At 49.6% G+C, this 17325-nt stretch overlaps 1 protein-coding gene and 1 long non-coding RNA gene across 2 annotated transcripts in view; one reads left to right on the top strand and one right to left on the bottom strand.

Annotated features, from left to right (window-relative positions):
- Positions 1-289: 289 nt before the first annotated feature.
- LOC121104582 lies at positions 290-16973 on the bottom strand. Its single transcript, XR_005836908.1, has 3 exons — positions 15970-16973; positions 11937-12064; positions 290-408 (listed from the first exon to the last, which is right to left on the bottom strand). It is a non-coding gene; the product is annotated as an uncharacterized LOC121104582 (long non-coding RNA).
- PSMF1 (proteasome inhibitor subunit 1) overlaps positions 13828-17325 on the top strand; it is a 42819-nt gene continuing 39321 nt past the window's right edge. Inside the window, exon 1 of the mRNA XM_040638102.1 lies at positions 13828-14083. Coding sequence (XP_040494036.1) covers positions 13955-14083 — 129 coding nt within the window. The 5' untranslated portion in view covers positions 13828-13954. The remainder of the gene's footprint in view (positions 14084-17325) is intronic.

Genomic DNA, 17325 nt, shown 5'->3' with positions numbered 1-17325 from the left:
GGTGTGAGTGGGAGTCGGGGGCTGGACAACCTCCGAAGAACAGGCCCTTCCTGGAAGAGCTTAGAAGGCCAGTCGGGGTCTGAGACCCTTTCAAATGCTGAAGTGCAGCGTGGGGACCCAGTTCCTGCAAATGCCAGCTGCTGGCCGAGGCTGTTGATAGATATATTGCTTCCAGCTAATATGGCATTATCACAACACAGTTCCACTCTCAGCTACTGCAAGCCACCAGGACCACATCTGGTTTGAATCTCTTCTCATTTTTTCTTTATGGTTAGTATTTTTTCTGAAGTGTTGGAGGAATGAGGATATTTACCTAGTGTTCTTCATTCATGTGTCCATTCACCCAACAAATGGGTATATTGAATGACATCTGTATGTTAGAAGTGCCAGGCGAATTAGACAAACTCTCTGCTCACCAAGAGGGGGGAAAGAGACAAAATAATGAGGTGATAAAAAAAAAATAATCACAGTAACGATCAAGGATTATAATTGCCTTGTGGTGAGTGGGGCAGCTTCTTTAGAAAAAGATTTGAGAATGGCACACACTTGAGAATCATTCTTATTCTGCTTTTCTTCCCCCTATTTTTTCTTCTCTAGTAAGTAGAGGTCAAAATAAGATAAATCATAGTTAATTTGGGCGCCTGGGTAGCGCAGTCGTTAAAGCGTCTGCCTTCGGCTCAGGGCGTGATCCTGGCGATCCGGGATCGAGTCCCACATCAGGCTCTTCCGCTATGAGCCTGCTTCTTCCTCTCCCACTCCCCCTGCTGTGTTCCCTCTCTCGCTGGCTGTCTCTCTGTCACATAAATAAATAAAATCTTTAAAAAAAAAAAAATCATAGTTAATTTATTCCCCAACCCACTAAGCTTTGTAAAAAAAAAAATTAAGATTAAAAACAGCTAATGTTTAATGAGCTTACCCTGTGTCTGGCATTGTTCTAACTTTTTTTAATTAAGAGATAATTCACATTAAAAGATATTCACATGACATTCACCTTTTTAAAAAGTGTACAGTTCAGTGGTTTGTGCAACTATTGCCACCATCTAATTCAAGAACATGTTTATCACTCTAAAAAAAAACCAAAAAACCCTTCACCACGAGTGAACCCTAATGTGCGCTCTGGCCTTTGGGTGATAATGTGGTGTCAGTGTAGGCTCACTGCTCGTAACAAATGTACCACTTTGGTGTGTGGTTTTGATAGAGGAGGAGGCTGTGTTTATGCCGGGAGCATGGGGTAGATGGGAAATCTCTGCACCTTCTGCGCAGTTTTGCTGTAAGCCTAAAACTGCCCTAAAAAACAAAGTCTATTTTTTAAAAGGGAAAAAAAGAAGCCCCATGGGGCGCCTGGGTGGCACAGCGGTTAAGCGTCTGCCTTTGGCTCAGGGCGTGATCCTGGCGTTCTGGGATCGAGCCCCACATCAGGCTCCTCCGCTATGAGCCTGCTTCTTCCTCTCCCACTCCCCCTGCTTGTGTCCCCTCTCTCGCTGGCTGTCTCTATCTCTGTCAAATAAATAAATAAAATTAAAAAAAAAAAAAAGAAGCCCCATCCCCATTAGCCGTCCCTCCCTATTGCCCCTGTTCCCAGCCTCTGGCAACCGCTCGTCTGCTCTCTGTTTCTAAGTATTTGACTATTCTGGACGTATCCTATAAATAGAATACAATATATGCTTTTTCAGTCTGGCTTTTTTCACTAACGTAATATTTTCAAGGTTCATCCGTGTGATCTAATGTATTAGTGCTTCATTCTTTTTTGGTGGCTGAAAAACATTCCGTTGGATGGATAGAACACATTTTGTTTATTCATTTATCAGTTGATAGACATTTGGGTTGTTTCCACTTTGGGGTTATTATGAATACTAGTGCTATGGACATTCATGTACAAGTTGTAGGGTGAATGTGTTTTTGGTTCCTTTGAGTATATACCTGGGATTGAAATTCATAGATTATATGGTAACTTACATTTAACTTTTGGAAGAACTGCCAAATTATTTTGTAAAGCGGCAACATCATTTTACATTCCCACCAGCGATGTATGACAGTTTCAATTTCTTTACATTTTTGCCATCAATTGTTCCTGTCCACTTTTTTATTTGACCCATTCTAATGGGTGTGAGGTGCTATCTCACTGTGGTTTTGATTTTCATTGTCCTAATGACTAATGGATGGTAAGCATCTTTTCATGTGCTTTTTTTTTTTTAAGATTTTATTTATTTATTAGACAGAGATAGAGACAGCCAGCGAGAGAGGGAACACAAGCAGGGGGAGCGGGAGAGGAAGAAGCAGGATCATAGCGGAGGAGCCTGATGTGGGGCTCGATCCCATAACGCCGGGATCACGCCCTGAGCCGAAGGCAGACGCTTAACCGCTGTGCCACCCAGGCGCCCCATGTGCTTGTTTTTATATGTTCTTTGGGAAAATGTCTATGCAAGTCTTTTGTCCATTTGTAAATTGAGCTATTTGGGGCTTTTTTTTTATTGTTCAGTTATGAAAATACTGTATATGTTCTGGATACTATGACAATACCAGATAAAGGATTTGTGGATATTTTCTCCCATTTTGTGAGTGGTCTTTTCACTTTCTTGGTAGTGGTCTTTGAACTACAAAAGTTTAAAATTTTTGCTTTGGTTGCTTGTGCTTTATGGGTCACATCTAAGAAATCAACTTACTCCTAAATTTTTTTCTAAGACTTTTATAGTGCTAGTTCTTAGATTTAAGCCTTTGATCTGTTTTGGGTTCATTTATATATATGGATTGAGACAGAGATCCACCTCCATTCTATCTGGATATTCTGTTGTCCCGGTACCATTTGTTGAAAAAACTGTTCTTTCCCCCCATTGAAATATCTCAGCATTTTTGTCAAAAATCAATTGCCCATAAATATATGGATTTATTTCTGGACTCTCAGTTCTAGTCCAGTGATCCATATGCCTGTCTTCATACCAGTTCCACACAGTTTTTATTGCATTGTAGTAGATTTTGAAATAGGGAAGTGTGGACCCTCCGATATTGTCCTTATTTTTGAGATTATTTTCACTATTCTGGGTCCCTTGCATTTCCATATAATTTTAGGATCAGCTTACCGATATCTTCAAAATCATCAGCTGGGATTTTGACAGAACTTGCAATCAATCTGTAGATCAATTAGGGGAGTATTGCCAATATTATATCTTTTAATACATGAACACAGGATGTCTTTCTGTTTATTTCTATCTTTAATTTCTTTCAATGACGCCTTCTCATTTTCAGCATACAAGTATTTCTTGAAGGGCGGGTTTGCTAACAACAAATGCCCTCAGGTTTTGTTTATCTGGGGAATGTCTTAATTTCTCTTTCATTTTTAAAAAAGTTATTTATTTCTTTGAGAGAGAGAAAAAGTGAGAGTGCCAAGGGGTAGAGGGAGAGGGAGGGACAGAATCACAAGCAGACTCTGCGTTGAGTGCTGAGCCCCTCTTGTGAATTTTTCGTTTCCGTTACTGTACTTTTCAACTCCAAAATGTCCATTTGGCTCTATTTATATAATTTCTATCTCTCTTATGACTCTCTATTTGGCGAGACATCATTCTTACTTTCCTTTACTTCTTTTCACATGGCTTCCTTTGGCTCTTCGAACGTATTTAAAATAGTGTATTTAAAGTCTTTGTCTGGCTGTCAAGCCTGCTGTCCGGGCTTCGTTGGGGACAGCTTCCATTGCTTGTTTTTATCCTGGGTAGGGACCATGGCTTCTTATTTCTTTTCATGTCTCACAATTGTTTTTGTTGAAAAATGGGACATTTTATGTACTGTAATGTGGTGACTCTGGAAGTCCGATTTTCTCTATCCCCAGGGTTTGCTGTTGCTGCTGTTTATTCTAGTGACTTTTGAATGAAATCTCTAAAGTCTGTATTCTTTTGCACGCGGGACTGAAATCTCTGTTCAGTTACCTTAGTGGTCAGCGAATGATTGGGCAGAGATGTCCTTCAGCTCCGGGAGTGGGTAAGTCTCCCAGTCTCTGCTGAGGGGCAGTCTGTGGGTGTCGGGGCATGCTCCCAGTGCTCAGGGCAAGCGCTAGATAATTCTGTCTTCGCCTTCACTTCCTGCTTGGGCACGGCCCTAAGGAGAGCCAGAGGGGAGACCGTAGGACTTTCTCAGATATTTCCTACACATCTGCACAGCCCTGGGTGCACGCAGCCCTACACATGAATACACACGCCCTTCCAGATTCCCAGGAATGTGTCAGAGCTCTTCACAGCCCCCTATGGACCCTCCATTCCTCAGTTTTTCCTTTTAAGCCTTTTGGTTAGTCCAGGTAAGCCTGTTGTTTTCTGCCAAATGTTAGCCACCTCCTCAGGCTGCCCCAAAGTTAAACAATTGCCTCTAAATGGTTTTTGTCAAATGCCCCCAGGAGGAAAAGCGTTTTTTGCTTTTTTGGGTTGAGCTCCTGGTCAGATCAAATAAAGACAGCCTTGCAAGTGAGGTCTTCCAGAGAAGCATCAGACAGACCAAATAATGACAGTCCTCTGGGAATGAGGTTTGTAGGAGATACAACCCTGTTTTGTTACCTCTGGTGGCCGCCAGGCTGCTGGATTCCAAGTCTACCATGGAGTTGAGGAGGCGGGGCAGAAAGATCACTTCTTAATAAGATTTAGCCATTTTCTTTGAATAAATGCTTCCTTGATTGCTGCGAGCCTTTGATTAATTTCAAGAATTTAGAAAATGTTGGGGCGCCTGGGTGGCGCAGTCGTTAAGCGTCTGCCTTCGGCTCAGGGCGTGATCCCGGAGTTCTGGGATAGAGCCCCACATCAGGCTCCTCTGCTGGGAGCCTGCTTCTTCCTCTCCCACTCCCCCTGCTTGTGTTCCCTCTCTCGCTGGCTGTCTCTCTCTCTGTCAAATAAGTAAATAAAATCTTTAAAAAAAAGAAAAAGAAAATGTTGATCCTGACAATTTTTGCTCATGTCATCATTGCTTTTGTAAAAGAGAGATTTTTCAGAAGCCCGACACTACCATTTTTACTTTTCTAAACCTTTTGCAGACAGCACCTAATTTAATTTTGGCCACAACTACGAGGTAAGTATTGTTATTATCATTACTTTTATTTTCCAGATGAGGAATCTGAGGCAAAGAGAGGTGAAGTGACTTGCTCAAGGGCACGCAGCCAACAACTGGTGAGGCCAGGATTCACACGCAGGGGTTAACACCAGGGCTGGCATGCCCTCTAGGCTCTTTTGTCTCCCCAGGTTTGAAAAAAGGAGCACTGGAATCAGGAGGTCTGAATTCAAGTCCTGGCTTTGCTGCTATCCGCTTGTGTGACCCTGGGGGCGCCAGTTCCTCGCCCTCTGCCTCAGTTTCCCCATACGTAAAATGAAGCTGTTGGCTGATATCTCCTGTTCTCTCCGAAGATTTTGAGTTTCTTCAGAGCCTGGCGTGCCCACCGATACTCCCCTCGTGGAGTTATGGAAGTTATGACCCCTGACTGGGGGCCAGGTCTGGGCACTCCCGCTACAGAGAATGCTCTGGGCACCAGGTCCCATCCTCAGTGAGCCAGCAGCTATCACACACCGCTCTGGCCCAGTCCAGTTGGCTGGGGGCCTTAGGTGACTCCAGAGGAGGCTCTGTCTGCTGGGGCTGTAACTCATGATAGGACCCCTCATCAGCTGCGTTGTGGAGCTAAGCCACGAATTCTCCTTCTGGCTCTTAGCTGGAACCTCCCAGGCCAATGAGGGCTGGGCTTACTCGGAAGGGGTCGTCCTTGCCTCATCCTCCTACCCCCCCCCCCCCCCCCGCTTCTCCCACCTCAAGCCTCATCCCCACCAAGTCTGCAGGAACCAGACTCTGAGTTTCAGGCCACAAGATAAAGAGCTTTCTTTAAAAACTTTTTTTTTTTTTTTTTTTGGTTCAAGGCTTTCCCCAATATTTGGTTTTAGGTGACCCTTCTGACCTCAACTCCCACCTCTCCCCTCCCTTCCTAGGCTCTGGACACACATGCTGGGGGGCATGCTCACACCTCAGGGCCTTTGCACTTGCCATTCCATCTGTCTGGGACTTCCACTTGGCTCACTTGCTCACCTCCTCCAGATCTTTGTTCGAATGTCTCTTGTCAGGGAGATCTTCCCTGTCCTCCCAAGGCAAAATATGCCTGCCCCTCTCCTGCCCCCCTTTTCTCCTCATTTCACTTGTCTCCTTAGGACAATTTTGTTACATAAGCCAATAAATTGCTTTTGTTGCCCAAACCAGTTTGCGTTGGGTCTTCCTTCCTTTGCACACCAAGCATTCTAAGCACCGCGTCCCTGATGAAGACCTGATCGTGAGATCCTCTAAAGACAGGGGCCCCTCCCTTAGCTCCACCAAAGGCCTTGGCAGACAGCTGGGTTCACGGGAGGCCCTGACCCAAAGCAGGACAACCTGCCTTGCAGCTTCCCCGAGAATGCTCCAAGATGACAGCTGTGTGCAGCGCGACAGCTAGGCCGTGGGGAGACAGAGGGAAAACGTTGATTCTGATGAGCTGGCCTGGGCCTCATCCTGCCCATCCTCGCCAACCTGGAGTTGGACCCAGCAACTGGGAAACATCTCTTTCTTTTTTCTTCCCCCTTGTTAAAGTCCAGCCAGGGCCAGCCCTCTCTACCAGGCTTGTGAGCAAGGTGGAAACTATGGTGGTTCTGGACAGGCTGAGGCTTGCATGCCAGAGGCTGGACTTCATCCCTGCCACGTCCCCGGCCGTCAGTGTCCCTGATCGCCATACTCATGCCACCTGCTCACCAGGCCGTTCCCACAGTTGCCCCGGCCTGGCAGCTTGGCAGGGGGGATAGGGAGGTGGCATTCAGAAGTCAACGGATCCAACCCTCCTGGGGAGACGGGCAGACCGAGGCCAGAGAGGGGAGGTGATCTGCCTCAGGTCACACAGGTGTTCAACGACATCACAGGGTTCGTGAGGCCAGACCGACCTGGGTTTTAACCCAGTTTCCATTCACCGGGCAAGTGCAACCACCGTTGTGAGCCTTGGTCCCTTCATCAGAGGTTAGAGTGGTCAGTCCCGTATCGAGCTGCGAGGAGGATGAACCGAGGGCCCAGTCCACCCCATGCTCGAGGCCCCATCTAGACACTCGACTCCACCAGCCTGTGTCACCTTCAGGACAGCTCTGGGAGGCCAGACAGTGAGTGACCCCATTCTACAGATGAGACATTGATCCCAGAAGAGCTGAGAAGCCCTGCACTTTCCAGGATGAGATTCTGGGCCTGGAATCTCTGGGCCAAAATGGGCCGCAGAGAACAGGGTGGAACAGCCTCCCGCGGACTGATTCTCACCCTGTTTGTCGTCTTTGAGCTATTTTGTGCCTCTTCGGTGAGCAACTCATCAGCACGCAAACTCTGTCTTGTCTGGTAGAATTCACTTCCCTCCCTTTTGGGGAGAAACGAGCTTCGCTTCCATTTCTAATTCCGTTCTTTTAGTCCATATGAATTCGTGCCTTTTTGACTTTTTCTTTGAGCCGGTTCTAACATCTGTCTGATTCCCTCGTTGTTTAACAAGTGAAATGAAGTCTTTAACACATGTTCCCTTCCAGATATGTATGAAAATCAGGATTTTACCTTTTTCTGAAAATGACCTTTAACACGGCTGTAGAAATCAACGCCAGATCCTTCTGGCAGTAGTCCTGTAAGTGGACCTTCCCATTGCCCCTTGCTAACCTCCAGTGCTCAGGGCTCAGCCCTGCGACGGGCTTTTTCTAGATGATGTTCCTACGGACACTACTTATTACCCTTCACTTTACAAATGAGGAAATTAGGGCTCAGAGAGGCAGAGCAACTTAGCCCAGGGTACACAGCTAAAGCCAACCCTTTCTTCCTCTGAAGCTGTGTGTGTGTCCTGTCTACTTGACTACCTTGTGACTCCAGCTCCCCGTGGCGTCCAAAGAATACATTTGGAAATGGCCCTGGGTGGGACGGGGGGTCCAGGTGGTGCTAGGGTTAAAAAGTAGGTTCCAGAGGTCTTGGCAGTTCCCTCAATCTCAAGGGAAGGAAGCTGTAGCATTAAGTTGGTGGTGTCCTTGAGTCCTCCAAATCCAAAAGAATGACCCAGGCCTATGCAGCGGCCCACGTCTGCCCCTTCTGACATCTCCCTGCTAAGAAACGTGCCCAAAGTCAAACCACTTGAAAGCGATAGAGCCAGGACTCGAACCTAAGAAGTCTGACCTCGCACTCTGCAGTCTTTAACATCTGGATAGAAACCCAAGTTTGTTCTTCTCGGCTGTCTGACCCTGGGCACATTATTGAACCCCTGTGAGCTCCTCAACTTCTCACCAAGTAGTTACAACAATGGAATTGGAGAACGTAAGCCGGGTGCCAGACACATGGTAAATCCTCAATAAATAGCAGCTGCTTTCCAAGGGCTCATTAGCTCAAATAATGAGCCACGGCTCAGGAGACCCCGCCGTGGGCCATGCACCATGGGAGGCACTTCAGTGACATCGTCTCCAGGAATCCTCTCGACAACCCCACCAGAGACACCATTATAATCCCTATTTGACAATTTGATAAGTCATCTGCCCCAAGTTGCACAGAGAGTAAGCACTGGGACTGAGATATAAACCCAGCTTGCCTGACTCCAAGATCTAGACACTTTTCCAACCTATGCATTTGTCCATTTACTCGTTAATTCAACAAATACTTCCTGGGAACCACTATGTGTGCTAGGCACTGTTCTAGGAGCTGGAGAGGCGGCAGTGACCGGAACAGATGCCATCCCTGCACTCATGAAGCTAATGTTCTAGATAGGGGAGCAACAGGCAAAGCTTCTGGCCTTTCAGGATGAGGTTGGTCACCCATGCCACCTGCCACACCAGGTGGGGCAAGGGCTTGATGGGACTTCAGGGCTGGGGCTAGACGTGGCTGAGGTGGGGGGAGGGGAGAGGGTCAGGACCAAGTCTGTGAAAGGATGGCTACAAAGATGTCTGCCGAGGGAAGTGGGGGATTCGAGAAGGAATATGGCCTCAGCAAGGAGCAGAGCAGACCCTCTGACCACTGGGACGGGGGTTCCCTGAGGACTGTCTCCCTTTGGGGTCAACAGCGCACAGAGCTACAAGCAGGCATTTCCATGCATGAAAATTCTGACCGCACCGAGGACACAGCCTGCTATGGGCTCTCCAGTCTAGGGCTCCCCTGAACCTCCCCTTAGAAAGAGGACAAGGGAGATAAGCACTTCACCCTGCCTGGCTGCCCTGGGTGGGCATTTGGGTGGGCCCGGGCGCCCTCTTGTGGCTTCTCTTGTCTCTGCAAGGACCCTCGCATCCCGGTGGTTGGAGAGGCTTTCCATGCTTAGACCGTCTCTGTTCCCAGCCTTACCGGCTTCCAGCCAAAGTCTGAAAAACTCAGTCACAGCTCTCTCACCTTCTCCTGTACAGACCTCAGAACACAGAGCTTGTGGGCCTGCAAGCCCCCCTCGATGCTATCACAGGGCACAGCCACGTGGTGATGTGGTGTATAGAAATACCATCCGGTTCAAATCCTGACTGCATCACTTAGGAGCAATTGTACAACCTTACTGTGCCTTACTCTTCTCATTTTAAAATAGAGGGTCATAACTGTTTCTACCTTAAAGAGTTATGGGAATTAATTGAGATAGTATTGGCCAATTTGTTAAAGCCTTAATACCGTCCCAGTCCTGCCTGCCCTTTTCTAGAATGACTTGCCAACGGGATTCCCCGGGTCAGATCCAGGCAATGGGAGGCAGCAGAAGCACCTCATTGCTTCTCCAATAGCAGTGGATCCAGAGTTTCAGTTCAGTTTTGCAGCCACCTCTGCAGATTTTCCCCTGAATACTGCCTTAGGACAAGAGGCAGCTGTGATCATTGCTGGTGCTCTCCTGCAGTTCCTGCAACTTCCAGACTCTCTGAAAGCTAGAGGCAGTTTTCCCTAATCTTTACATTCCAACGTATCGGATGGGTTCCAGTACTGCACACTATTAATCATGGAGGGCTTCCTGGAGGAGGTGAGGTTGGTAGAATGATGCTAGGCCAAAAAGCAGGCTTCCAGTGTTGCATAATTCCATCTCAGTGCCCATCTGGGCCCTGCCCCTCAGCTCACCTCTTCAGTTTCCAGGGAGACAGTTTCCCAGGAGCTTGGAATCCTCACATTGCTGTCACTTGGCAACCAGGAGCTGGTGGTTGCAGCCACCTCCCATGTTCCTTTCATCATCCTGGGCCCTCGCCCTCATCTCTGGCATGGGCTTTGCCAGGTAGCGAGGGCCCAGCCGGGGAGGCACCTTCTACCTGCTTCCCTTCTCAGCCAATCACAGTCCTCACAGGGACAACTGAGACTCTTGTTGATGGCGGTAAGTCCTCAGAAAGTGCTGAATGGACCAGGGGCAGGATCAGACAACCCTCTGGTCCCGGAGGATCCTCTCGTTTGTTCTCATCCATGGAGGACCCTGGGGCTCAGGGGTGGACGGAACACAGATTTGGCCCAAAGGGCACACAGCCTAGTGCAAGGGACAGAGCTTACCTCATTCTTGTGATACACAGATGCTCGTGACTACTGCTGGGCCACAGACTAGCAAAGGCATGGCTCGCCCTTGGGAGCGGCGGGGAGCAGCTGGGGAACAGCAAATGCCATGGTGTCCAGTTCACTCCTTAGCAGTCATCTCTAAGCACCAAAGGCCACTTCCACTAAACTCCGCAGTTCTCTATCTGAGGGCTTTTCATGTCCCAGAAGCAGCCCTCAAGCAGGGAGGGAGTACAAATAACCACCTTAATTCTCTCACCCTTGGTTGGGATGAGTCTGGGACAAGTGTCTCCCAGAGTTGCTGGACAGGACTGAGCTCAGGTGCCCAGAGGTACCTGACTTGATCACAAAACACCTACTGGTCACTTCCTAGTGTCCCTTCCCCACCCTCTTTGCTGCTTTTTCCTGCCATCCGCTTCCAAGTAAACCATTCAAATCCCTGTCTTATGCTGGCTTCTGAGGGAAGACTAATGCAAGGCTGGCGATGTATTACAGGCAAACAAAGTTCTGTGAGACTCAAGCTATAACCAACTGTATGCAAAGCAGTGGCTGAACCAAGGGACCGGTGGGGGAGCTCGCAGCCCCGTGCGGGCAATAAGGGGGGTGCCTTGGCTGTAAAAAATGTTAAAAGCAGTAATAAAACCGGCCGGTCTGCTTTTTATTATAAACCAGCCATTCTAATAAGCTTCAGTTATAAAATTCTCCTTCCCGTTGAGGCTGATGGCTCTTGCTGTCCCATGCTCGCTCCTTGGCACCCCACTGATGCCAAGGGCACTGAAGACAGAGAAATTGACTGTGGGCAGAGGAGATGGGGGAAGACCTCAGTCAGGAGGCAGCATTGATCCCCTAATCACACAGGACTAGCCGCATTTCACACCTTCATGCCTTTGCGTGGGCCAGTCCCTTCTACGGGAATACCGTTTGTGCCTCAATTCCCTCCCACTCTTCCATTATGGTTCAGTGTCGTTGGGCATCTCCTCCTCCAAGAAGCCCTCCCTAACCCCTAGCCTGAATTAGATGCCTCCTCTGGGCTTGCACGGACCTCCAAGCGCCCCCTATGTCATGACAGTCTTCACGCTGGGGTACCTTTGTCTCTAGACAGTGGGCTCCGTAGTGGGAGGATCTATAGCTTGTTCCCCTGGGCCTGGGTCACAGTAGGTTCTTAGGAACAGGGCTGCCGCGGGGTGGGCACCTTTGTGCCCTGCACAGCCTGCACGGCCGTCCATGGCAAACAGCCTGTGGCAGTTTAGTGAAAGAGTAAGTGAATGAATGAGTGCATGGATTGATGGAATTTTCAATAACTGGGGAAGGACATTTAAAGCAGAAGAGATAGAGCAAAGCAAAAGGAGGAACGCTTAAAAGTACAGAGCTTCTCAGTGGAAAGGCTTAACAGCTTCTAGGCCACATGCAGTATATCTCAGGAGTCCATCAGCTTTAGCACCCCCCCCCCCAGAGGGTGGTCCACATACCTGCACTCTACGTCAGGCCCTCAGCTCGAATCTCTGCAAATGGGGTTCAGGCATCTGGGCGTCCCACAGGAGTCCCAGGAACACGAAATGTGGAGTGATGTGGGGCAGCTAACAAAGTGAGCACCGAGCTGCAAAAGGGATGAGACTGGCCCAATTAAGTTGAGCTCATACCAATAATTCATTCACTCGGCGTTCAGTAAGTATATACTTGAGCCAGGAAAGCACTCGGGTATACCTGTGCACAAGACAGACATGGTCTCTGCTCCCTTCTCACAGTCTAGTGAGAAGACGGTCATTAAATAAGCAAACGAAGAAATACCTGCTATAAGGTCAGGTTACGATGAATGCTTTGCAGGAAAGAAAGCAGGATAAGGAAGGGATTAAAGGGTAGATGAGGTTATTTTGGATGTGCGTTGGGGAAGCCGTCTGCTGAAGCCAGGAGGAGGCGAGAGAAGGAGTCACTTAAAATGAAGGAGCAAACCATGCAGATGTTTGGGGGAAGAGCATTCTGGGCAGAGACAGCAGTACATGCAGAGACCTGGAGAACCAAACATGTGGAAGAGGGAACCTGGTTAGGAAACTACTGCAATAGTCCAAGTATGAGATGCTAGAGGATCAGACCAGGGCGAAGGCTTTGGAGGCCGTAGGAAGTGGTCTGATCCAGAATACATTTTGAGGTTAAAGTTGACTAGCTTTGCTTTTGGATCAAATGTGGGCATGAGAGGATGGAAGTCAAGGTTATTGCAGCCAGGAGTGCAGGGGATGAGGGAAAGGTTGGAGGAGATGATGTCAGAGGGGTGAGTGGGGGGAGGGCACAGACCATATGCACATGGTTTCTGCAGACCACGGGGAGGACTTTACTTTCCCTGAGTGCGATGGAAGCCCTGGGAGGGTTTTAAGCAGAGGAAGGATGTCATTGGCTTGTGTCCTAACAGAATCTCTAGATGCAGAGTGCAGAACAGGCTTGAGGAAGACAGAGATGGACTAGGGTGGTTCGGAGGCTGGTGCAGGCATCCAAATGAGAGATGGTGGTGGCTTGCCATGCGGTGCTGACTGGGATGGGAAAACTAAATTAATTTGAGCAACAACAAGTGAGTTTTGAGAAACGTGTTGAAGAAATAATAGGCGGTAAAAAAAAAAAAAATCACGGAGACAGGCAAATAAATGATTGAAATTTGGCAGTGAATTAGGAGCCCCCACCCTGGGAGCAGCAGCTGAGTCTTCCTGGAGCAAGCGGCTTCAGTTCTCTGAGCTGGTTTTGTCATGTGCAAAATGGGGATGATAATGGGGCATACCTCACAGAGTTGTTGATAGGGTGCTGTAAAGGTTCTGGCACAGCATCTAACACACAATAAACGTTACCCTGGGAGCCAGACTGCTAGGTCCCAGCACCAGCTCTGCCACGCACTGGCTGGCTGTGTCATCGCGGTCAAATTCACCCCTCTGTCAAAAGGGTTATCATTAATACCAACTTTATAGGGTCGGGTCGTGAGGATTAAATTAATGAGTACAAGTAACGCATTTAGAATAATGTGGCACGTACGTGCCAGCTGCATACGTGCCAACTATTATGAATATATTTTAGCCATATCTTATAAACTCTTCCCCCGCCAGCGTATGCCCATCCCGTTCTGCGGATGGGAGGTCTGTGGCTCAGAACAACGTGGCCTCTCCCTGCGACCTAATTTAACATCCTGTCTGTGGCGGGCCCTCCAACTACCTGGAAAAAGGAGATTACTGCTTTAAAGAGCCCCGCCCCGCCCCGACTGCCGGCGGCCTGGCGGAACCTTTAAGTGCCTCGCTCCAGTTTCCGGCCGGCGCATTCGCGCTACTGAGCCGGCGCTTGGAGCTACTTCCGGCGGCCGCGCTCCGCCCCCGGGCGTCTCCATTTTGGCCGCAGGTGGGGCGAGGCCTGGGCGGGCGGAGTAGCGGAGGGTAGTCCTCAGCAGTCGCGGAGCCGAGACGGCTCACGGCACTGTCTCCCTTCCTTCCTCCGCCCGCAGGAGCCGGGGGCGCACATGGCGGGCTTGGAGGTACTGTACGCGTCGGCGGCGCCGGCCATCACCTGCGCGCAGGACGCGCTCATCTGCTTTCTGCACTGGGAGGTGGTGACGCACGGCTACTACGCTTTGGGTGTCGGCGACCAGGTACTCCAGAGAGCCGGCCTGGGGCCAGGGTGGTGGGGGTGAGGTGTCTTTTTTCCCGATCCAAGGACCGGAGCTCTGGGCCAGAGCGCCTGACGCTGCCCCGCCCGAGTCCCGGCGCTGGGGCTCCTGGCACCTTTGGTTTGGTTTGCGGGTCGGGGAGCTGCTCTGCCGGCCCGGCCCAGCGTCCCTCAGAACAGAGCCAGGGCAACAGGGTTTGGAAACCGGAGGACAGAAGCTCGCTTCAGCACGGCCTAGCTGTCTCCCAGGCCAGGATCGTGTGGACCTGACACTGAGACGGGGCGTAGCTCCCCTGAGCACTCCTCACCTGCCTGAACTCCACCAAGCTCCTTCCCACACAGCGTCGGGAGGGGAGGGCGGTACTCAATACTGTACTGGGACATCCACCGGATAATCAGAATCCAAGCACGCTTATACGGGTGAGCTCTGATCTGTTCAGCCCCACTCAGGGACGCTTTCTTCACTCCTCAGCACGGGCCCAGAGAGCACACACACCTTTCACCTTTTACTGAAGGGCCCAGTGCAGCCCACTCACCGTGTCATACCCAGCTCAGGTTCTGGGAAACAGCCACCATCCCGCACCGCCCCCGCCCCACAGGTACACCCCTGCACCCCGGATGTGAGAGCCAGCTAAGATTACCTCCCCAACAGATGCCCCTACAGGGTCAGCCCCTCCTGCTCTCCCACCCTCAGGCTCTGCCCCTCCGAGCTGGGGGAGCTGGGGGCCTTGTCGCCTTGTCATCACACCCGCAGAGCCCCAGGACTGCTGGGCACTGCCTACTGCATAATTCTTTGGGGGAGCCTTTGTTCATCTTCCCTGCCCCTTCCCTGTGACTTTCACCCTCTACATCATCCTGCACGTTAGCTTCCTGTGAGAACTGGGCCTGGCCCCCTTTCTGCCCCTTCAGTTCTCTTCTATTTCATCAGAGAAAATACGGTCCCAGCCACACACCGCACATACACGCAGGATTCCTAGCCTGACCCTCACTGTTCCATTCTTCTCATCCCCAGAACCTAGATCAGCTCTGGGGAGTAGGGCACCTCACCCTTTGCATCTCTTATGGTGAGGTTTTAACCTTACTCTTATTTGTAACTGCTTCAGATCTAACTCCCTAATTCTTTCTTAGTTTCTCAGATGTACATCTGGCGTCTTAAGTTTTCCTCTCCTGACACAGAGCTTTAAGGATCCCTCCTCAAACACAGTTTACACATCCTGAGCCCTGAGAGCCAGGCACTCCCTTGCACTCCCTGGCTGCCCCATTCCTTTGTCCTTTAGAGCAGTGAGCAAGACCACCACCCGCTCTCACACTTAATGCCCACCAACAGGAGTCACATCAGAAGGACAAGAACTGTCATGGATGTCTGGCTCCTTTTTTTTTTTTTTTCTGTCCCAGACCTCAAGTATCTCACAGGGACCCCAGATACACCCTTAGTATCCCCCATCCCTACCCCCCTCCAGGCTCACACGTACTTGTCCCCTCGTGTGGAATCTGGGACTGGATGTAAGGCTGGAAAAAAGGGGGATTCACACACACACCTGGAAACAGGAACCACGTTTTCCTCCCAGATAGCTCTGTTCTTGGCCTTTCTGTCCATCCTGCACTGCATTCCACTTACTCTGCCTTTCAGGCCTTGGGACCCGGTGGAGATGGCATCTCCACCCACGAGTGTTGGGCTCCCTCTCCAGTGTATAGTGTCCCCAACAGAAACTTCATGTTTCCTCACTTGCCCCACTTCACCTTTCCAATCCTGAATGACTCTTTCACTTGCCCCTGTCATTTCATTTCAGCTTTGCCTAGGAGGTCCAGGAAGCTGATGTATAGAATGGCGTGGAGTGCAGTGGGATTGGAGAGGGGAGGAAGACTTACCTGGTCCTGCCCTTGGGGCTCGTCCATGGGCTCTCAGTTCCCCCTGTCCTTCAGATCTTACGGGTCTGCCCTGCTCTCTGCCTCTCCTCATGGATCTCACCTTGTTTACTCCCATCTAGCTATTTCTGCTCTGACATAGTTGGAATCTCTCCCCCCAGAACAGGAACTTGTTACTGAGGGCCTGTGCAACTCCGTCTCTTCTCCCCATTTCACAGGGACATATCAACACTGCAGGTCTGCTCCCACCACTCGTCCTTTCACACACCTGTCCAAAGCTCTGAGTTGTTCTAACAGCTTAGGGACATCAGTTCATATAGGTCATTGCCTCCTTTGGTATCATTCCCTTGCCAAATACTCTGGGCCTCAATTTTTCAGGTGAAATGTGCAGAAAGAATACAATCTCATTTTAATACTGGTTTAAAAAAAATAAAAGATCCTTGATTGATTCCTAAAGGTCCACCTAATTCCACTCTGTTCATGCAGGCCAGAAAAAGATGCGGGCCCCAGATGTCTTGCTGGAGGCCAGGGAGAGTGGGGAGGAGGGTTTTGAAAGGCACTGCCCACTGTCCATGTGTCCACCCCAGAGCTAAATCATGCGTGGCTTCTGGGGCTCGGTGTTTGTATTGCTCTTTGGTGTGTCTTTTTGCTTCTGTGCCCTTTCCCTGAGCTCAGGTTGCACTTGTCCTCCTCTGACTTCTGCTGAGTCAACTTCCATGGGAGGAGAAGCCCTTTAGAGAGGTATCTATTAGTTTATTTAAGAGCGGGTTTAATTTTCTGGCCTGGGACCAGCAGACTCCACTGAGACCAAGAGTGTTTGCCGTACTCAGAGAATGTTTATGTTGCCTCTCCAGCCACCTCCTGTGCCCCATCCTTGTAGGGGTGATGAGAGAGGAAGTTCCCAAAAGTATGTGCTTCGTCATATAGTATATTAACAGTTAACTAGAAAGCTAAATTGTCTTTCTCTTGTTTTTTGTTTTTTTTTGTTTTAAGATTTTATTTATTTATTTGACAGAGAGAGAGAGAAAGAGAGTATGCACGCAAGCAGGGGAACAGCAGAGGGAGAGGGAGAAGCAGGCTCCCCGCCAAGCAGGGAGCCTGATGCAGGGCTCGATCCCAGGACCCTGGGATGATGACCTGAGCCGAAGGCAGACGCTTAACCATCTGAGCCACCCAGGCGCCCCTTTCTCTTTGGTTTTATCTCTTCTTGTGCAGGGCAGTTGTGTATGTAAAACTCGGTTAGAAGAGCAGTGAGGCCACTGGCTTCAGTAAAAATCCAGTATTTGAATTTGGATTACTTTTTTGGAGTCAGTACCACTCCTAAGAGCTTTACAGAGGTGTCAAGGTGGTTAGGTGGCA

Source organism: Ursus maritimus, unplaced genomic scaffold (genome assembly GCF_017311325.1).
Source record: "Ursus maritimus isolate PB19 unplaced genomic scaffold, ASM1731132v1 scaffold_22, whole genome shotgun sequence".
In the NCBI taxonomy this organism is placed as follows: Eukaryota; Metazoa; Chordata; class Mammalia; order Carnivora; family Ursidae; genus Ursus; species Ursus maritimus.
This window is presented reverse-complemented; position numbering and strand designations above follow the sequence as displayed.